We start from the raw sequence: 21,450 nt of genomic DNA, 5'->3' as shown, positions 1-21,450 counted from the left end.
CACTGTATCAAGCCAATAAAAACCCTGTAACACTGACTCCAGAAGACATTGGACCTATTCCATAGCAACTATATTTATTAGGAAAATACTGTATTTTGAACTCTAAAGAAGTCTGAACTTGATTAGACCGAAACAAAGGAGAGGGAGGAAAGCAGAGCAGAGGACGTGATTCCACGCATCCTTCCTCCACAGCTGAAGTCTGAGGAGGAAGCTTGAGAAGGCTCAAGCAGATAAAGAAACCGTTCCCTTGATCAAGTCACTCAGCATTGACACATTTGCTTACTAGTTCCCAGTAATGCTGGCACTGGATCAAATGTTCCTCACCTCCCTCCTTCACGCCTATACTCAGACTTTTAGGAGACCGTTGTTTTCCAGTGTTCTCAACCTATGTCACTTGACAGAATAACAACTGGCAATCCTTTTTCAGGCTGTATTATTATTATTATTATTACAGCACATTCTCAATTGCGTGAATGCTACTCAAAGACAGCAGTGTTTCTTCTGACATCTTAAGGATGCAAAATATTAAGAAACCAGTAAGAGACAAGTCGTTACTTTTCCTCCTTGACAAAATACATTCTTAAAAGTGAGGTCTGCAGCAAAATCACGCTGGGCAAAATTCTTCTTGAATACTTCAGATGCAGAATGAAATCTGGCCCATGGTTTGATAGGATAACACTAGGAGTAAGAAGCACAGTGCTACATGGCATGGAAGGGAAGCTTCATAATACAGAGTCCCAGAACCTAAGACTCAGCAACGTGCAGTAAAGCACTGGTGAATGTCTCCGTTCCTAGATGAAGTAAAAAAATATAGTTTATATGCACCTGTTCAACAAAGCTGCCAAAGGTGAGGATATGTGTCTGGTTAGGCAATCAAGTTCCAAGTTCCTCAATTTTCCCTATGAGAATTGGGTGGAGACAGTACTCCTACTGGTTTCTAACCTGTGTGTGTGTTGCCAAGTACTGTTAAACAGATGTCATTGCATCACACCACCCTGCAGGTTCATGAGAAGATCTGTGTTCCTACTCTTTGAGTATGCCAAGCCTCCATGGTAATGATACATGGAGATGGTCTCTGTATTTTGATGATCAAGTTCACGCTACACCAGTAAGCTCCAAAATGTCATCTTGGAGTCGTCTACAGCTCCAGAGAAATGTTCTTTCCTCACTTCTGTGTGTGCATCTTACTTGGGCTCCCATCTGTACACACTGCCTTGGATAATGCTCTGAGATGCAGAATTACAGATGCGATGATTCCTGAACAGCAGGGTTCAAGAAGACACTCTGCTCCCAAGGTCAACATTCACTTCCTGTAACAAGCACTGCAACTGCCTGTTCCTTTTCTCCAAGGCATACATTAGCTCTTAAAATTGCTGACATTAATTATTTTTAATCAAGCTTTCCAATATCTGCCACCACCTTCAGAGACTAACCATAGAGACCAGTGATAAGAAAGCTTAGAAGTATGTGTGTATATATATATACACATATATAATTATGCATGAAAACCTGAATTAGGCAATTTTTTTCCACAACTGGAATTTGTAGGATTTCTGTTCCACATCATGAAGTATCTGAGATGTTGGAACTATCTGAAGTACTGCCATGCAAAGAAAAGGGTAATATAGTCATAGCAGTTCCACATGCAGCCCATTACTTGAATTACTATAATGATTCTGGTATATCAATTTTAGTAGTCAGTTTTCAACTTTCAGCTTGTCTCTGCAAAAAGGTAGAGCTAACAATCTAGAGTAGAAGTACCCTAACATATAATAATCTGACAGGTTACATCTTAAACAGGATCTATATCCTAAATGCCAAATGAACTTTTGATGATTATTACAATGCTCCCATCTAAGCAATCTATCTGCCAAGCAAATTCTGCATTCTTTCTAACCTGAAGCATATGGGCTGGGACATCCCACCAGCTGACTACTCATTTACTCCTGCACTGAACATTTACCCACATTTTCAATACAGCCTCAGACTCTCCTCTTGAAGAACATTAAGTAAGCAGACAATGAGAATGACAGAGATAATTATGTGAACAATAAAAATACTAAGTTTCACTATTCTGTCATCTTCTCTGTGCTGCAACCTTCCTACATCCTTGCCCTAGGAACATCAATTCAGGTTGTAATGTCTTCTGGGTAGAGACCTCATTTTTTTGCAGGGATGTTGCACCACACAGCTTTACCACAATGCCAATGTAACAGTGGCTGTAACAGAGCAATGCAAATGTGAAACCCAAGGTGAACAGTAAAACTCTCGTTAGCAATTTACACTAGCAACATGATCCATACCACAACAAGCCTTCCCCAATTTCTAACACGCAGGTCATAGATCAAAAATCCTGTTCTGCCAGGAAAGGTACCATCATGTTTTCTTATAATGCCCTTACAAACATTTGGAAAACTCTCTGGACACCAACATCACCATTTAAAGAAGAAAGAAGGAAAATACCAAGTACGCCTCAAATTACAGGAGTATCTCAACTGGTTATTAATTATCACATATAGCTGGGTTTAACCATCCATGTAATCTGAAATCCAAGGTACCGATATTAAATGGATTCGAACAGATTTCCACTTAAGGCCAAAATCTGTGCCAAAACCCAAGTCTAAGTAAATGGACTTAGCATGTGTATGTACTGGTGGAACAGGAGGACTCTTCTACTGCTCAAAATAAACAGTAAGCTCTAGGCTGATGAAATCAATAGGAATTTTACTGCTGATTTCAATGAGGACAGAATTTCAGCCTGAGAATCTTCATATTCCAGCACATTGAAGCTGGGGATACGGTCCCAGTCGAGATATGCACAGTTGACCTGCAATCCCAAACACACTCTTCTTCCCGACCTTCTAATCTCACCGCGTTCTGCACAGCAGTGCTCAGAGAACAGAGCCAAGTTCTACCAGAAACTCAGACTATGTAGGCTCTTCACGTTTTGACTTCTGACCCCAGCATCCATGGGACTCTCTGTTGTTGCAGGTGGGGTCTGCGGAAGGAGAACACTGTTACTCAGTAGCTGATGAAATGCAAAGGCCTTCCCACCCACCCCAGCGCTTCCTGCAATGCTCCATACACTAAAGTCATATACCACTACGAGCTGGATCGCAGCTCAGTGCATTCCACTGCACTTTGTCACGCTTCCCTGACCGATACTATGCCAAAAATGACTAGCTTTAACAGTTCTCTGGTGAATAAAAGACTTTTGCAACTTTGAAACAGAGCTGAGTTTTTAATTCATGTTAAATCTGCTTTTCTGCTCTGAAAGAACATTTTTAATGCTGCCTGTAATTCCCCTTCTGTGCTTTTTTCTTACTTCTGTAGTGACTTTTGTGAAGATAAAGGGAAAATTCAAGCTGACTAGTTTTTAAGCCTTAAAGAAACCTCGAAAATACGCCTGAGGTAAAAATATGAACTAGCAAAATACGAAGATGAAAAAGATCCACATCATGTTCATATAAATCTAGAAATACATGGCAAGGAGCCAGACGACTCACAAGACAGCTACCACGGAGAACAAAATCCAAAGTACAGCTGGACTATCTAAACAAGCATAGAGCAACATTACCCAAGATTTGCACATTTACTGTTTATTTACTCAGTACCCAACAGAGCACAATCTCGTGGAATAATACTGACTGCTCCTGCAAACATCCATCTACTCAGATACTCTTAAGCACTTGTAGTTACAGACTATGCCCTAAGAAACTTTCCTTTGTAATCTTTTATTCAAAACCCATGCCTACAATTACCAAAATAACATGATTATGAGAAAACTGCAAAACTAATGTAACTACTTAACAGAGTAAAGTGCTTATTATGTCAATACTTGGCTCCCCTCCACAGCAGAAGAATACCAGCATGTTGCACGTGCACCCAAAAAAGGGATCCCACTTCTCTCCAAGCCAGTTAGCTTTGCTCAGCACATCAAGAACATTGCTGGTTCCAGCCCATTTTTGGAACAGAGGGTTTCACTATCCAACCCCATCTCCAGGCTGACCTGGAAACATGCCTGTCCCGATTGCTACTCGCGTATGGAAATAATAAGGCTATTTTTACATGAAAAGCAAATCCTTTATTTTCCCAAAAGCAAGAACAGCCATTGCAACAAGTATAGAAGCCAGGCATTTAGAATACAGAAGGGTGTTACCTACAAGTACAAAAAGCAATTAAGTCTTGTGAACAGAGTATGTGGGCAGGATGAGGGGTTAAGCATGACTTTATACAGAAAGCACACAGAAAACACTGGAAAAGAGGGAATTGGGGAGGAGGAAAGCAAAGCAACCTAGAGCTTTTAAATTCAACAGGCTGGGAAGGTGGGGAAGATGCCTCTCCTCCTCCGCAGTGCCTGCCAGCTGGAGCAGTCAGCAGCCACTCACTGTTGGGGGGCACTGCTGGGAACCCCACGCTGCTTTCCCTGGTGTCCAGGGGGCTGCTCGGGCTCAGGCTGCCGTTTCTTCCACACTGCAGAGCTGAAGAAAAGGGCTCTCCTAACACCAGAGCATGAGCCCTCAGTGAACACAAGCTGGCTTCAGTCCTGCAGAGGGCTTGGGGGCTGAGAGACCAAAACAGCACTTCAGTGTGCATGATGAGGAATCTTCAAAAACAACATCCAATTTTCAAGGCAGATACTTTATCAGCACTGATGTTCCTTCAGTTAAAACAACCCGTTTGCTACTAATGGCTGAACTCAGCACGACCAGCTCTGCTACCTGATTGCCCTTCTCCCCAAGTAAATCCCAAGCATCCTCCTCCTCTGCTCACACCTCCAGTTCCTGCTTTTTAGCAGCAGCCTCATCCTTGTTATGCTTCCCCTCTACCCTCATGATTGTCAGTTATCATTTTCCTGTCAGAGTAACCAGTGGTAATACCTCCCCATCCCCAATTCCCAGACTGAGAAACCAAAAAATTACCATGTGAAAATGGCAAAACAAACCAAAAGTGGTCTAGTGGCAGGGTTTTCCCCCAAATTCATAGACTCAAAACTTTGTGTGCAAGCAGGGTTGATGGTGCCCTGCAAGTTTCACTCAGGGTTTTTTTTGTCTAGTGTTGGGCAATGGTCCTATTGCAAGGTAATAGGAGAGAGGAAGAGAGGTTTTATGCACAGCTGACAGTGAGATAACTGGCCTCCTTTAGATGCTTTGCTAATGCTATGGCTGCTGTTGTTTGGTCCATGTAGGGCAGAGTTATGACTAAGTTCAAACTCCAGTAGACAGCGATGAACTTGGGAACACAAACCCTCCTCCATGAGGCAAGGGGAAGAAAATGGCTCTTTGCAAAAAACCAAGGAATCCTGTTAAACACGTAGCACTGCTATTTGCCCAAAATAGCGTTCCTGGAGATGCTGAACACACAGCAGGACGTTCTGACCTTCCCAGGAATCTGGGAAAAGGCAGCTCTGCCTCTAACACAGGAGCTCCACCACAGACTGTGCTGCAGCTCAGACTCTCCCTCGCCTCCTATGCAGTGGTGTTCCAGGCTCAGGAGGCAACAGATTCTTCTTGGCAGTAAATCTGAGCACCCAGTTCTGCATAAGTGCAGAGCAGGGCCTGCAACAGCAAGTTCTCAACCTCCAGCAGTTTCTAACACTTACGAACCACAGGGAAGTTCCTATAGAAGTGGAACTGATTTGTTACAGAAGGTTTTACAGCACCAAAGTAGTACTGAAAAATACTTTTTCTAGGTTACTTTCATGTGGCTAAAACCCCTGAAGGTTCACTTCTCAGTAAACAGAGAGATGGGGGGTGGGGGGAAGGCACACCAACGCAAATGAAAATTCTTGTGGCTTGACTTTGAATTTGCTGGCACTTCCCAGTGAGGTCCTGCTTTTGTAGTATGGGGAGATGGCTCGCCATGTGCCCTGGCAGAGACTGAGGACTTTTGCCCGCTTCTAAATTCCTAGGCTCTTGGTCTCTGATTTGCCCTGTTAAGCACTGCACCAACACCTTCTCTCCACCATTTGCGTGACTGCAACATCATGTTTCACAGGTTCTTCATAAAACACCTTCAAGAAAGCATTCAATGAACTTAGCGCTTGCATTAGAGAACATTATACAAATATTTTCAGAATGGGAGAGATGACCAAGGTGCAAGAAGTGATCACAGGAAGGAGACAGAAGTGAGCTTCCAGCGCAGCAACTGCTGGAGCACTTGGAAGAAAAAGAGGAATCCCAGCCTGCCCCAGCACACAGCCAGCTGGTCGCTACTATGCCTGGGCAGCACACATTACACAGGCAATTGGGGGATCATCTAAAAGCACAATCAAAAAACTGCACTGGACAATCAGAAAAAACATGCTCCAGCAAGGTGGAATCTCTGGAGAAAATTATTCAGCATTTGTTTGGAGCCAGGAAAAAAGCAGCTCAATATGGAATGGATTTGTCTTGATTCAAATATGTCTGTAATATGGCCACAACTTTTTAATATTTTCAATTGGGACAGCCACAGATTTTTTTTTGCAAACCAGGACACCCTGCACATATTAGATTTTCCAAAGTTCCAGTTACATTGATTAAATTGGATTTTATGCATCTTTATCAGGCTGACATCTGGCAGGAAGGTGCCATGAACACAAGTGACTGTGGTGAAGCTGGAAGAAAAGCATGAAGGGGACAGGTGGCTAGTTTATGCACAGACTATGGAGTTCTGACATTGAATGGAAGAAAAGATGCAGAAATGAAAACACATAGGGTGTGCTGTCAGAGTCACATTACAGTTGCATCGATAATTCTTTAGGATGTCATATCAAACCAAAAAATAAGATTTAAGTCTATAAGAATTCTCTCTTTTCTTTTTTTTTTTTACTAATTGCAAACTAATTCATTTGGAGTATTCAGAGGAACATGGAGAAAAGCACGTAGGAGGTGTTGAATATTAGTCATTCAAACCAATGGAGCAGAAAAAACAATGCAAGAGCACAATAGGTAAAGGAAGGCACTTGAACAGCCTTGAGGATATTTAAGAGTTGATACAATGGAAGAACAAAATGAACAGGGAGAGAAGGAAGCCGCAAGCAGCAACAATGATCTGAGTCTTTGCTGACATTTTCCTCTGTTTTGAAATAACCCACATCCAATGGATTCATAAATGGTGGATAAAATCCAAACCTAACCATATAAAGACTTACACAGGAGTAACTACGCTGCCAGTTATCCTACTGAAGTCGACCTCTTTGAAGGGCAAGAACTTAACTATCTTATCACCTAGTATCAGCAGTCTTCTTTCTAGCGTTTTGAGCACGTGAGGAGCAATACACTGCATCTTTGCATGCTTCAGATGAAACAAGTAACTAACAAACCAAGTATTAGAGTAACGAAGGATATAAGGAACAGCTGAAAAATGTTTGGTCAATTAAGCAGTCTACATTTAAATTTTAACATACTTACACGGCCTTTATATTTCTCTGGATACACAGAAAACAATACGTGTCGCAGTAACAGTTTCACAGACGCACACATACACTGATAACAATTAAAGACTAAGCAGCACAGAACATAGTTATTTTCACAGGCTGTCCCTACCACAGCCATTACCTGATTCATAAAGTTACGGGTACACAGCGTTCTTTGGCTTCAGCATTCTGAAAATTAACTGACCTAGAAATAATTTTTTTTTAGAAGTATTTTCATATCCTCTCCTGTTCTCTTCATCCTTTGCTTCCCTGGGGAAATATTTTTAATTGCTTGGATTCAGTTAAAATGAAGAGCACAAGTTTCTCATCAGGAGAAATTCATCTCTTACACTGCGGGGAAGCAGAACACGGCCTCAAACGTTAGAATCCTGTTTATTTAGACTGAAAAAGAAATCTGCAGTGCAGGACCAGCCCCTATGGATTAAGTTCTTCACAAACAGCTGGTACCATGCAAACACTGCAGTCATCACAATACACATGTGCGTACATGCAACTTTTGGGTGTCAGTGACAGTCCAGATGGCAGAACAAGATCCCTAGAACAAAACCAGTTTTGTTGTGCTGCAACTGTAGCTGGGTGGTCCATCAAGATCAGAGCTGACAGAACCACCTCAACAGAAGCTTTGTGGTATCAGAAAAGACACATCAGCTTCCAAGTAACAGAAGTCAGAAATATTCCAGCAACAACAGTATTTTGGGTGAGCAGCAGCAGATGTGTAGAGCAGGCCAAACAAGAGTTTGACCAATTGACTTTCACCACACTTTATTTAAGCCTCTTCTGAAGATGGGAAATTAGGATACCTCTCAAGTATGAACAATGTGAGCCTGCAGCTGCTACGGTAGGATAACACCAAAGAACACAATGCCACAGCAACTCCAGCCTCTACTTTGGTGATCAGAGGCATTTTTAAATTTTATTTTATTCCAAAAAGCCAGGAAATGATGAAAACCTAGAAATAAGGACTAGCATTTTCCGCTCTAAGCATCATAGAAGTACCAGATCTAAGGTACACTCGCAATTAGGCTATGAACATAACCAGAAAGAGTGAAAAAGGTTGAATGTATTTTACATGTTGACATGCTGTACACATGACATATAAGGATAAGGCACAAATTAACACAACCACCTGTAGTGTCTGTCCCTTCTTGATTTTAGTAGTGCGAACTGCATTTGTTCCAGCAGTACTTGATTGTAAAGTATCTACTCTAGAGGAGCTATATCCATAGTGAGGCAGCTTGCAATCTAGCCAGAATTCTTGCCTAAGTCAAATAGAGGAAATTCTGGGCCTGCTCAGCTGTTCATTAAGCTAAATTTAAAAAACAACAAAAAAAAACCCAAAACCACAACAAAACAAAACAAATCAAAAAACCAAACCAACTAAAATCAAACCAACAAAACCAAAAGGCAATGGTGGGGAATTAATGAACAGTGCCACTAAATGAAAAAACACAGCAGCTGCCCCACCACCAAGAAAACTCAGCTTGATGGTCTCTTTCGTGTCTCTCCTTGACTATTTTAGATAGTCATACACATACATGCATTTGCAAGTTATAGAGACTGCCAGTACCTACAGAACAAACACTATACGTAGTGGAGCCTGGTTTATGGGAGGTTGGAGGGATAACACAGACAGTACACTTTGGACATGGACATTCTATAGGAGTCACCCACCACCACAAGCAGCTGCTGAGCAGGATTTGAATGCTGCACCCAAGGGAGCACCAAAAAGCTGCGGTCTGCTCAAGACTGACGTGATCAACCTCACAACCAAAAAGCACTTGTGCTGTATTTTGTAGCACATGAGCATTCACCTTCAGAGCAACAGCAGCGTGATCCTCAGTCTCTATCTCCTGGGCACGACCATGCTGGTCACTGTTTATCCTTCTAACAGTGGTCTCGTAAGAATTCAGCCAGCATCTTATGTACTTCCAGAAAACAGACACACAGTTATAATACTGCCATGCTTTCAAAAAATGCAGTCACTGTAACTTCATTCTGCCCTTGGGCAAATGTGACATTATCTGGCAATGATGTTTTACCAAAAAAAAAGGAAGAAAAAGCAGTTCCTTTCAGTTTATCAGATTATATTATGCAATTCAATGCCTGGCTACACTCTTGTAATTTAAATTACTATAAACTCACATACCTGGTGACAGTATTAGTATCTCTACACAGGCTGCAAGTGAAATTACCCATTCTTTTTTCTTCCTGTGAACTTAGTTTCAGTTCTGCTGATCAACTAATTTCAAAATGTCTGCAAAATATTTTTTTCCTGTGTGTACAGATAGAAAAAAAGTGAGGAAGAACGAAAACCATTGTAACTTACTCTATATTCTGCCATGCTTTAGGAAAAAAAAGGATTAAAAAAAAACCAAACAACAATGACTCCACACAAGTATGGCACATATGTGTATATGACATGAGAATTAGTCATGGACTTTTATTTGCATTCTACTGATATTCAATTAGCAGTTTTAAAACAAGCTTTTATTTAGTTTAGCAACTATCAGAAAAGCATTTCCAGGCCAAATTAAACAAGTTCTAAGTCCACATCTCGGGTTATCTCTAAAGACTGTAGCAAGCAAAAGCCTTGTATCCCATCCTTCTACTGAAATCTGAGCTTAAAAGTGTCATTCAATTTGAGAAAGAAAAAAAAAACAAACAACAAAACACAACACACACAACCTAAAAACCACCCCACACCCTCCCCCTCCATGCAGAAATGCTATTTTTCAGTCTCAGCATAAAATCACATTGGTTCCTCTCAAATACAAGCTGAAAAGAACAGCAGAAATTTAGGCTGAGAACAACAAAAAAAATGTTAAAGGAACAGTTACACCCTACTACTATTGTGATATCAACTTCCTGTTATAATAATGGCAATCTTCACTTTTAGTCACAAGGGCTTTTTTATTCAGAAACTGAAGTTAATGCTTATGCAGAATTTTTAGTGACTGTGATGAAGCCATTTCCTTTTTCATTAAAAAAAATAAATCCATAGTTCAACCTTCTCCTGGCAACTAAATTTTAATAAATACAATTTAAGTATCCAGTGCAAGTTAATCTTGTACCCTGTTCCAGCAATTTATAATTTTATACTTTTATATTAACTTCCAAGCTTCTAGAATGATTACCTGACACGAGGAATAGGGAAGCGTTAGTTTAACATAACTCAAGATTCACACTGCAACTGAAGTCTAGGACCCGATTCCTGTTCTGTCATTTCAAACGTAATTCTACTACCAAGATGCAATTTATTCTATAGTTTGCCAAAGAAGAAAGGAGACTAACAAGAATAAAGGGCAGAATGCAAAACATACTGCAGTCTTGTTCAGTGCCATGTTACTGCCCAGCTGCGAAGAAGACACATCTTGTCATATGAAGGAGCACATGCAATCACCTGCTCCTGCCAAGGACTATTTCTACCACTGTGAAAAATACGAGGGAAAATACAAAATTTTTCTTTCTTCTGCAGGACCAGAGCATACTCTAAGCCCCACCCACAGAGAACAAATCCAAGAGCACCTTCCCAAATATACTGCAGGACCTGCATCATGACACAGAGGATTTCAGTGTATTCACTAAGACAGCATCGTTAAGAAGTGATGGCAACATATAAAGACTGGAGACAAGAGAAGCAGGATAGAAGAGAGAAGTGTTGGCAGGTATTGGCTCAAGAGCAGTCCTCGCTTCTTGCTTTCAGCCCCTGGAAAGCTATGATTCACTCTCTTTCTGAACCAGCTAAAAACCAAAATGACTTAAGGGGCTAACATCAGGTGTGTTGGTGAGAAAACACATTGCCTTACACGCCTTGATGGAAGAACACTGGATGATACCGGCAACTTCTCAGAAATGAGAAAAAGGTTGAAACCAAAAAGGGAGGTTAGAGGGAAAACCAGTATAGGAAAAGGTTATGAAACAAGCTCTCAAAACAGCTAGCAAATAGAAGAGAGAGTGAACAACTTACCTTCAAATGAGGGAGGCAAACGAACACACAAGAGACTGTTGGCCTGAATTATCAAATCTACTTCGGTTGCTAAAATAAAATCCTTCTCTTGCATTCAGTAGCGAGTGTCCTCATTTGAAAGCGCCTTCTTTGTCCTCGTAAACCAAGAACACTTATTTCCCTCCTGGCCTGCAACATAGCTTGTAATGACTCCTGCCACCTTTAACATGTATCCCACAGAATAACCTAGGCAATCTTGTAACAGCTCATTCTTCAGCCATTTTTAATTAACAAAACAATTTGGACCCAAACCACACAGATGATGACCAAGATGTTAATCCTTGAGGCTTTGGTACATAGCTGGGTAGGCAGAACTCTTAACACAGTTTACCCAAAAGACAAAATCTTGTTATGGGACAGGCCAATGTTATGAAATTATTTCCCCCATTTGCTCAAGGCTATTACAAAATTTGCTGCCCTTCACCTTGAAGGCAAGCTGCCTTTTTATCCTTGTCCTCTTAACAAATAGCTCACAACAGGTATTTTCCTACAGCCATGCATTGTCGGTTACCAAAACAAAACTTTGCATTGTATCTGCTTCCTCTCATTCCTCCAACGGTAGGGTCATACTGTGAACAAGCATGACTTAAAACTCTATATAGAAAACAAAAAACCAAAATACTAATTCCAAAACATAAAAAGGACTGTGTGCCCAAGCTCTGCTTGGCATAGCAGAATTTCCCTCACTTAAAGTAAGTGCAAACATTTGTTCAAATCAAGATAGATACTGTATTCCCCATTCTCAAAGTTTCCCAAAATCTACTGGTAGTTCCCAAAACAGAGTAAAATCTTTGCCGAATGGGTTAAATAAAAAGGACGTCATCCATGATGAAAAAATCAAAAGAATCCTGGAATGCAAGAGGGAGGAATGAAAAAAACAAAATGAAACAAAACCCCCAAACCACCCCACTTCTTCGAAGTGAATGCCATTAATTCAGTGTAACACAGATAACAAGATGGTCAGCTTGTTATTCTTAGACACATTACAGTACCCACAAACACCATTTCAGTTTCTTGAAAGACACTAATTATAGTGTCCAAAGGACAGATCTTCCCCTTCGGAATGTTCTGATACTGGCACAGGTGGGGTGTGCATCTTTTATTACAGAGATATTTATAAAAGCCTCTGGAATTATGAGGCATAAGAACTTCCCTGCTTCACATAGTCACATAGTTATTCAGTGTATAGTACACGATGCATTTTACTGTAGCTACCCAGACTGTAAAAAAATCCTAAAACGTGATTTTTTTTTTTCTTAAAAATAGCTGCCCAAACAAACCACGTCTAGAAATCTTCACCCAGAAAAGGCACCCTTGATCAAAGAAAAGTCTGCTTGAGGGGGGAAAAAAAGTGACAAGCCTGTAACATTCCACAGTTCATCTAGAACTGCTGCAGCCCACTCTAAATTACAATGTCAGTGGCTGTTTATGCTCTAAGGAAGTACAGTAAGTACAGTACAGCCCATTCAGGTTGCTGGAATGTCACTGATCATATGCTCAATTGCATCTATTCATTAGAAAAATTCAATCCACAACAGCAGTTGCATTTACCACCACACCCCAAACGCCAGCCAGTTGCCCCAGGTGATTCCAGCGGTTTGCCAGTTCGCAGGACAGACTCTCCACACTCTTGTCCCTCTGCAGGGACTGCAAGTTACACTTCCAAGTCCAATGAGTTGTATGTACTAAAGAACAGTATATTAGGAGTGGTTTTGGCTTCAAGCTTTTGCAACAAGAAAGATCTGGCCTCTTGCAGTCATGTTCTACAAGTTTCAAAACAATTTATGCTGAACTAATTATTTTTGATTGAAACTTGCTAAATAATTACTGTTGAAAAGATGACTTAAGCAAACAACAGACAAGTTACCCCATTTGTTTGAGAAGAACTATGACTAATTACGTGTGTAATTTTGTTTTTGTTTTGTATCTCTTAAAAAAAAAAAAAAAGAGAAGTGTGTAGTCCTGGCTTCTTTGAGGTCATCAGCAAAGTCCCTATTAAGTTTTGGGGGCCAGATTTCACTACAAAATCATAAGTACACAATGGCTGAAAAGAAATCTTTGTGAGAGAATGTGGATCATTTAAAAGGACATTGGCAACTTCTTAATAAATTAAAAAAGTTTTACATGTAACACCCATGGTGACTGTACCTGAAAGACAAGAATTTTGTATTTACTACATGAATTACACTGCATTTTATATACTTGTTAAGTTTACCAACCACCCTACAAACAATTCCTGTTTGTTTGGGTCTTTCATAGAGCAAGAATGAAGTAATAAAATGTTATGATGTTTCCTTTTTATTTAACTAAACCAATTTCAATTTAATCTTAAAGCTTAACAGTCACTTAGGCAGAACAGGTAGCTACACACCCTACCTTTATGTTACCTAATAGGCAACATCTCTTATAGTATGTAAAATAGCTGTTGGTAAAGTCTAATCATGCTATAGATATGCTAGATGAATGGAGCTAGTAAGAGTAATAAATAGGAGCATCATTTCCCCAGTCCCTAAAATTTATACTAGTTCCTTCTGAATTGTCACTGCTCCCCTCCATCCTTCCAAAAATCCTTACTGTGGCCTAACAGACTGAAGAAAAATTCCAATCCTTGCATGGTGTCCACCAGAACAGATTACCCACAAGTTTAGGATTACTTTCCAGTGTTCCATCTAGAAGACCAAAAAGCATCATCCCAAATCCGACTTGAAAATGGCATTCACATAAGATCAAACTGAATAGTGTTATAGACATCTATTCATTCTTCACAATATCCTAGAAAGCCCATGATTGGAGCTTGTTATGACAAATTGCCAACTTCAGGACACTTGCAGCCATTGAAGAGCTGATTAGTGTACCATGAAGCAGGATCAGGAGATGTAAGATCTTGTACTCTGCAGGCTTGCTGCTAAAGTAGACCATTAACTATTCATGGACTGAAATCCTTAACCTCTAAACATCTGCTCCTGGCATTTGGGGGCAGCGGATGGGCTTCAATACCCATTTACCAACTTCACACTAGCATTTGGTTCAGAGGTAAATAAAACCATTCCCAAAAAAACTGAAGCTGACTTCACTTCTCTGTTAAATCAGGGATCTGCTAGCTGCCTACAGGACTACAGAAGATGCCCATGGAGCAAGCATTTAAAGGCTTTGATTCACAAGCAGGGACAGGACATTTTTGGTAGCCGATTTACTACACACCATGCTCTGAAACAGTTCAGCATTTGATTCAAAACAGCTCAAGCACCAGGAGGAAGAACCTAGAGGTAGTAATCAAGTCTGTCATCCCACACCATGCCATCCCCAGGGCCAGATACCATTCACACCATGGAAAGAACCTCTGTTCATTCACAACCCTCCAGGACAGCCAACCTTCGTGCACGCTGGACGCACATTAGGAAACCCGCATTTTCAGCCACAAGACTTCAGTTTTGGAATCCCTACCTGGACTCTAGCCAAATGGGATTCTGGTTATGCTTAGGTTTGAACGCCAAACACACCAAAGGGATAGGCCCAATAATGTTGTCTCCAGGCAACAAGTCACAGCTAAGGAGAAAAACTAAATGTGAGGATGGAAGGACCATGGCCAGTGAGGGGAAAAAAAACAAAACAACAAACCACCAACCAAAAACGTGCAGGCAAATTTAAGCATGTAGCAAAAATCTCCCCAACAGAGTCAGAACTGGGCTCATTCTCAGTGCCCTATAAGAAGTTACACCGTTGTATAAATGTTGAATTCAAAATAGTTAAAAATATTAAAAACTTTACATATATAGTGCATTACACTGCCTTTAATACCAAGACATTTTAACAGGTGCTCAGGTATTTCTGTTTTATATATTGGCTTAACATGTCTGTGCTGTAGTGTGCTCAAAGTATTTTCCAAGTTTTCAGTCCAACAAGCCTGTTCTGTGTGTGAACGATTTGTCTGTGTAACCTACCAAATGTGCATTTCCAATCCAAAATCCAGCTGTGCTCATTTAACCTTGGCTCATAGGCACAGGGAGTGTTCTCATCCTAAACAGCTAGGGAAATTTAGAGGGTAGAGTTCTAGAAAACACTGTGTTTTCATGGCATACTTAAAATCAGAGAAAATCCTTGGCTCTTCCAGTCAAGTAATTTAGTACAGCATCTTGGTTCACTGGACTAGGAAGTGTTTAGTTGTACTGCAGCACTTCTTCATCGCAATCTACTCCAGCTCTGATCATATCACATAGCATAAACTCGTTGGAATAGAAACACCACTAATTAATGTCTATACAGTTCCAAAGAAATGCAGGCTGTTTATAATAACGCCTGATGTTAGCATTGTTATGCAGATTCTGAATATGGTATAGGAGAGTCAAGAGACTCACACTATGACATGAGTGACTGGAGGTTAAGTTTTGAAATCAAGATAATGCCACTGAAAGCACTTAGGTTTTAAATCACTCCAATTTATATCAAAGACTATAAAAAGAAATGTTTTGGCTTGTCAACAACTGCCATTCAATCACACAGGAAAAAACTTCTTTCTACAACAATCAGAAGAATCTGAACACCAAACAGCACTTCATCTCTAAAAGCCAAAATTTTGAACTACTCCTGGACAGAGGTGGAAGTAAATTCCAACACCAGAAGCACATGAAAGACAACTGCAACTCAACATAGAAAGACCACATTTTCACCAGGTGAATAGCTTTTGAATTAAGAATACGTTCTAGCATCAATCTTGGAATGACAAAAGCAAGCATCTCTATGCCACATCCCCTATCTGAGACAGGGCTACCAGCTCTTGACAGAAGCAGAGAAGGTGAAGAAGGAAATGTGTGCACTTGACCACCACTGCTTGCTGAACATCCAGCCAGTTCCACCTGCTTCTGGCAAACAGCAAGTGAGCTTCTTCAAAGACCGTATACTGTCTCTGTCATTTCTTCTACTTGCTTCTGACAGTGAACTGAGCTTAGAAGTACTAGACAAAATTTCACCCTATTAGGCTTGTTCTGCTATTGAGGGGAAAAAAGGAAAAAAAGAAAAAAAAGGAGAAGGAAAAAAAAAGAAGGAAAAAACCACCCCACAAGCTACCCCGTTCAGCCTTCTACATCAACTGGAGAAATCCTAAGAGAATCCTAGAGGTTACCATGACCTTCTTTAACATTAATTAGCCCCATACTAGGCACATCCCTCAACAGCAATTCCACGTATTCTGCCAGTCATACAGCAACACGACTGCTAGAAGAATCAATGCCTTTTGTCAACTGCCAAGCTTGGTAACTTCCATCAAATCTTTTCTACAGTCTCAAGTATAAACGTGTTTTGAAGGCAGTGACAATCCCCCCTCCAAACTCATACGTACCTGATCGCAACCCGCATTCACCAGTTCCTGGAGCATCTGCCTATTTACTTCAACAGCTGCTGTAGTGCTCGACTCATTAGCAAAAGGCAGCAAAGAATATCTGATTTCTCGCAGAGCTTTCTGATACGGTCCAAACTTAGGCGTTTGTCTCATCTGCTGCTGCCTTGCAGCATCCTTCCCTATTAAAATCTTAGGGTCCAGAGGAGTTTCACTGCCTGGTCCAATAGGTAGCCCCTGACCTGAAGATTTGGATGGTTGCTTTAAACCTTCTCGAATCTCCTGTAACCTTTGTCTGCTGTTTCCAGAATATGTAGTAGCAGGAAAAGTCTTTGGCCTCATTGTTAATCCAGTTTTCTTTAAGCATAAATACAGCTATATTCTTAGTTTTTTAAAATTACTTTATTTTGAAAAAGTGTTGCTTGATGGTATCAATTTCTTGTAAACATAATCCTTCGAAGAGAAAAAGAAAAGGCAAAATTCTCATGAAATTTCTGCCAGCGTTTTACTTCAGCTCACGATCTTCACGTTTCCTACAGAAAATGAAAATCCTTGGAATCATCATTTTGCAGACTGACAGTGCCTGAAACAAAAGAAAATAGAAAGTACATGCAATTAAGTTGATATTGTAAATGCCTCTGAAGGGACAGCATGACAATTAATCAAGTGAAAGTGAATCAGTTTAACCTATTAAGCTGTCACAGCTGGATTCCCTTTAATGATTTTCACTTTATCAGCTTTCCAGAATAGGATTCCAAAAGGCTCTCTCAACATAATCAATAAATAATCAATTTTTCTTTAAGGTTGCATTTTCAAAATAAGTGAAAATAAAACCCTTAGAAACTACAATGTTTAAGAATTTTACAGTACCTAACTGCAGCAAATTTCCCACCCAATTGCATAACCAAATCCTGGATGAGCCTATCCTATTTCATAATTAGGGAAGAGTATGCTTATGAAATGTTTTTCCCCCCACTTAAGATTTTGTTTGTTTTGCACTAGCTGAGCTCAGTTTCAGAAGTTTATGAAAAAGATTTATAATGGAAATATTGATGACTCTAACCATAGCAACTTCTAGTATTTCAATAACAAAATGAGTAACAGAAACATAAGATATTTTGCAAAGTCTGAAGGTAAGAAAAAAAAAAAAAAGGAGGGGATATATGGTATTTCATTAGCTGTGCCTTCAGTAGGAGAGGCAGAACCAGCTCACTTAGCATCTCAACACAGAAAAAAGAAAAGGCTTTGAGACAGCTTTATGCACCTCTTCTGACATGCAGCAGAGAACTATGCGGCACAGCTGAGGTACTAGCAAGCTAACTTGCAATCTCCATGCAGTATGAAGTTGCAACAAGAATACTACCCTTAACTAAGTCTTTGTGGCATCACCTTAACAGGAATATTAAATAATGGTGCATTTGGAAGGGGATGAAAAAAAAAAGCTTAATCAGAAACGTCAGCTCGCTATTGACGTGGCTTAATGCAAGTTTGCTTCTGCTGCTGATACTTTTGCCACTTGCAAAATGACTCCTGAATGGTGCTCAAGCCCCTTTGTGGGGAAGGTTAGGATTTTGTTCAGCTGTTTCCAAATTGCAAATACAGAAGATGGTAACATGCTGTATGTTCCTCTTGATTGCTCAGAAGTCGACCGGATTTGTTGGGGTTTTTCTGTTTGTTTGGGGTTTTTTGTCAGTTTTGTTTGTTTTTTTTAAAGGCTTCACTTCTGATCACAGCACATTTATCATCGGAAGAGTTTATCCAGAAAGTATTGTTCTTTATTTTCACATGCTCATATTAAAACTCAACTCATTGCAACAACTCTTCCTGTGACAGCTCTACTACTTCCCAACAAAACAACCATTTCCATACTTTTACCATCACTTCTAACTGCTAATAAAACAGCTTACTATTCTGAAGGCCAAGAGAATCTGGACACATTCACCTCTGAAGCCCATCACCACTTCCTCATTAGTACAGAGTCCACATCAAGATTTCCTCTACAACCAAGGACTGAAATGCAACAATGAAGTCAGACCTCGGACTCTTTTATGACAGTTTACCAGTTTGAAATGCAGGAGCACATATTAATTGAGATTAATCCATATCAACCTCTTTTGCTAAAATTTAAATCCTCAGTTAACTAAAAGACACCTATAATATATTTGAGGCCTTGAGTTCCTCCACTCAGTACTCTCTGAGGATATCCTACAACCCTAACTCATAGAGGACTAAGAGTGACATAAACACCCACATGCACATTGGATAGAGTTTGTCACTTGTTTTAAGGGAAGTGCTAAAGCTGTTCATCTAGATCTTGATATTTGCAAGCAAGAATCAGCTATTAGTCAATAACAGATCAAGTTTTCATTGTTCTCAGTGAAGACAAAAGCAAATGAAGTATCCCAAAACAGAATTTTTTCTACTTAGACAAAATATAGCAAAAGATAATACACAGCCTTGTTAAAAAGAACACAATAGTACTGCAGCCTTTTTAGGATTACATCATAACTAGCCAGTGCTTAAAAGATACAGAGCAATTAATTGGACTATAACTGTCTGTCTCTTCCTGAGAGCAGCAGGCACCATATGGCCGAGTTTAGGAATCTGGGTTGTTCTTCCTTTTCAGTCTGTGTGCCAATCCTCAGGCCTGGGACACGCTGGAAGTGCTTGCAAACCCCCACCACCACCTTTTTCCAGCAAAGGACTCCTTTCCCACTTCCACACATGCTTCACATAAAGAACTTTTGTGACCTTTAGCCTAAGCTCGAGTCTAATAATGCTAGGTCAAGCCAGCTGGCAACTTCCTCAGCTTACATTACAATACTGCTAAATGAGAAAGAAACATTGATCCTTTAGACAGTATGAATGAGAACAGCAACAACAGTAAGTACTGGAGCTAACTGCAAACGTGTTTCATATTTTGCAGAAGGGTTTTTTAACTACATATGTAAAATAAACCAAGAAATCAGAACATTAAGTATTGCAGATGATTTACAGAGACAGACAAGCTGCCTGCTTTTTAAAATCTTCCCGTGATTTGCATTTTTAGCAAAAAATAAAAAGGGTTGTGTGCTTTAAAAGATATGTAGTGTGCCTAATTCTATTTAGGCATTTCTGACTGTACATCTGGATTTGAATAACTCCAAATCCTTTTAAGCTGCACCTTGCCTACAGCATGAACATATCAATAGCCTTCCTGCCACCATGAGAAATGATTTTACAGAATTATTTATGAGCTGCAAGCCATTCTGACTAAACAATCCTAAGCTTTTTTCCCCCAAATATTATACATTCTGCACTAATTAGAAGCTTGTCCATTACCCTGAAGACATTTCACATAAGCGCAGCATTACTTTAATTGCATCACATTAGAACAATTTTTGAATAACTGATTATTCTTCTTCATTTGATAAATACCAGTAATTGCTGCTCTGGCAGCAACCAACCAGCCACACTGAAATTATATGCTGATGTCTGTCATCCCAGCAGCACTAGATATTCACTCTCCTGCTTCTTCATTCACCAACAGGCTGCATGTGCTAGTGGCTCTGTGGAGCTGGGACACAGGCAAGAAACTAGAGCTCAGTTATGTTTCAAGAGCTAAGTCCCAAACCCTGAGCTGGCGAGCTGTTTCCCCTGTCTACAACTGTGCAGGCACTGTGGTGAGCTGAACACTGATCACTGCATAAGGAAGGAAGGAGTGAAGTTTTAAGAAACAGCTACAACTGCCACCTCTCCCTCAATTTACAGGTATTGCATTGGGTCTTTTGGATAACAAATTCATGGAAGCAGGGACTGTCCACTTTGTACTAGAGGGTTGGGATGGGAGCGTTTTGGGAGTTTACTTTCCAAACCACGCTCCCCCCTGTAAGTGGGCACACCGTGAAAGTGAGAAGAACTGAAGACTTTCCCCCACATCATTCCTCCTCTCCTTCCTCCCGACAACAAAACTCTCCAAAAGTAACTCTGTGCCCGCATCCCACTGCCAGCCACAGGCACTGGCCCAATCCAGCGCTGTGGGTAACAGCTCACCTTCCCCATCCACGGAAGACCAGCAGTAATTGACCGCAGAGCCTGGACACTCCAAGTAACCTTTTTTTGCGTCATTTGCGCCAGTGCCTTTGCCGGGGAAGGGGGTATTTCAACACGCACAGCACTCACGAGGCAGGAGAGAGGGTGGCGAAGTGCTGAATTTTGGCAGTGACCTTCAACTGACTGGAACAGCGGGGCCCCCGCCGCTGCCAGATGGGACCTGGCCGGCTCTGGATGCCCCCGCTCGGCTCCCCTCGGCCCTCGCCTCCAGAGACAACTCCCCTCCCCGGCGGGGTCTGGCCCGGGCTCATCGCCTCCGACCCCTGCGTGCCGGCCGGGAGCACCCCCAGGGACTCCCACTCCTTCTCCCCCAGCCCCAAATCCACTCCTACGGCAGGCAGAAACCTCCCAAAATAAACTCCGGCCATTTACCAGCAGCTCCGACCTGCTGGGGCACCCCTCGGAGCCGGCCCCCACGGCCGTGGTGGGGGGAGGCCGCGCTGCCCGGCCGAGGGCAGAGGCCTCAGGCGGGCGGGACCCCCCCACCCTCCCCGTCCCGGGCTGGGCTGTCACACGGGTGTCCGGAAAATGTCGGAGGGTGCGGGCAAGACGCCGAGGCTGTCCCGGGGAGGGGGGACACACACGGGACGCCCACTCTCT

At 41.2% G+C, this 21,450-nt stretch overlaps 1 protein-coding gene across 1 annotated transcript in view; it reads right to left on the bottom strand.

Annotated features, from left to right (window-relative positions):
- The window catches only part of LATS2 (large tumor suppressor kinase 2), a 57,611-nt gene that overhangs the window by 35,012 nt on the left and 1,149 nt on the right, over positions 1 to 21,450 (bottom strand). Inside the window, exon 2 of the mRNA XM_014965975.1 lies at positions 16,762 to 17,341. Within this exon, the coding sequence (XP_014821461.1) occupies positions 16,762 to 17,100 (339 nt within the window). The 5' untranslated portion in view covers positions 17,101 to 17,341. The remainder of the gene's footprint in view (positions 1 to 16,761; positions 17,342 to 21,450) is intronic.

The sequence above is a fragment of the Calidris pugnax genome, unplaced genomic scaffold (assembly GCF_001431845.1).
Source record: "Calidris pugnax isolate Ruff unplaced genomic scaffold, ASM143184v1 scaffold20, whole genome shotgun sequence".
NCBI lineage: Eukaryota > Metazoa > Chordata > Aves > Charadriiformes > Scolopacidae > Calidris > Calidris pugnax.
The sequence above is the reverse complement of the archived record's forward strand: the minus strand, read 5'-3'. Positions and strand labels throughout refer to the sequence as shown.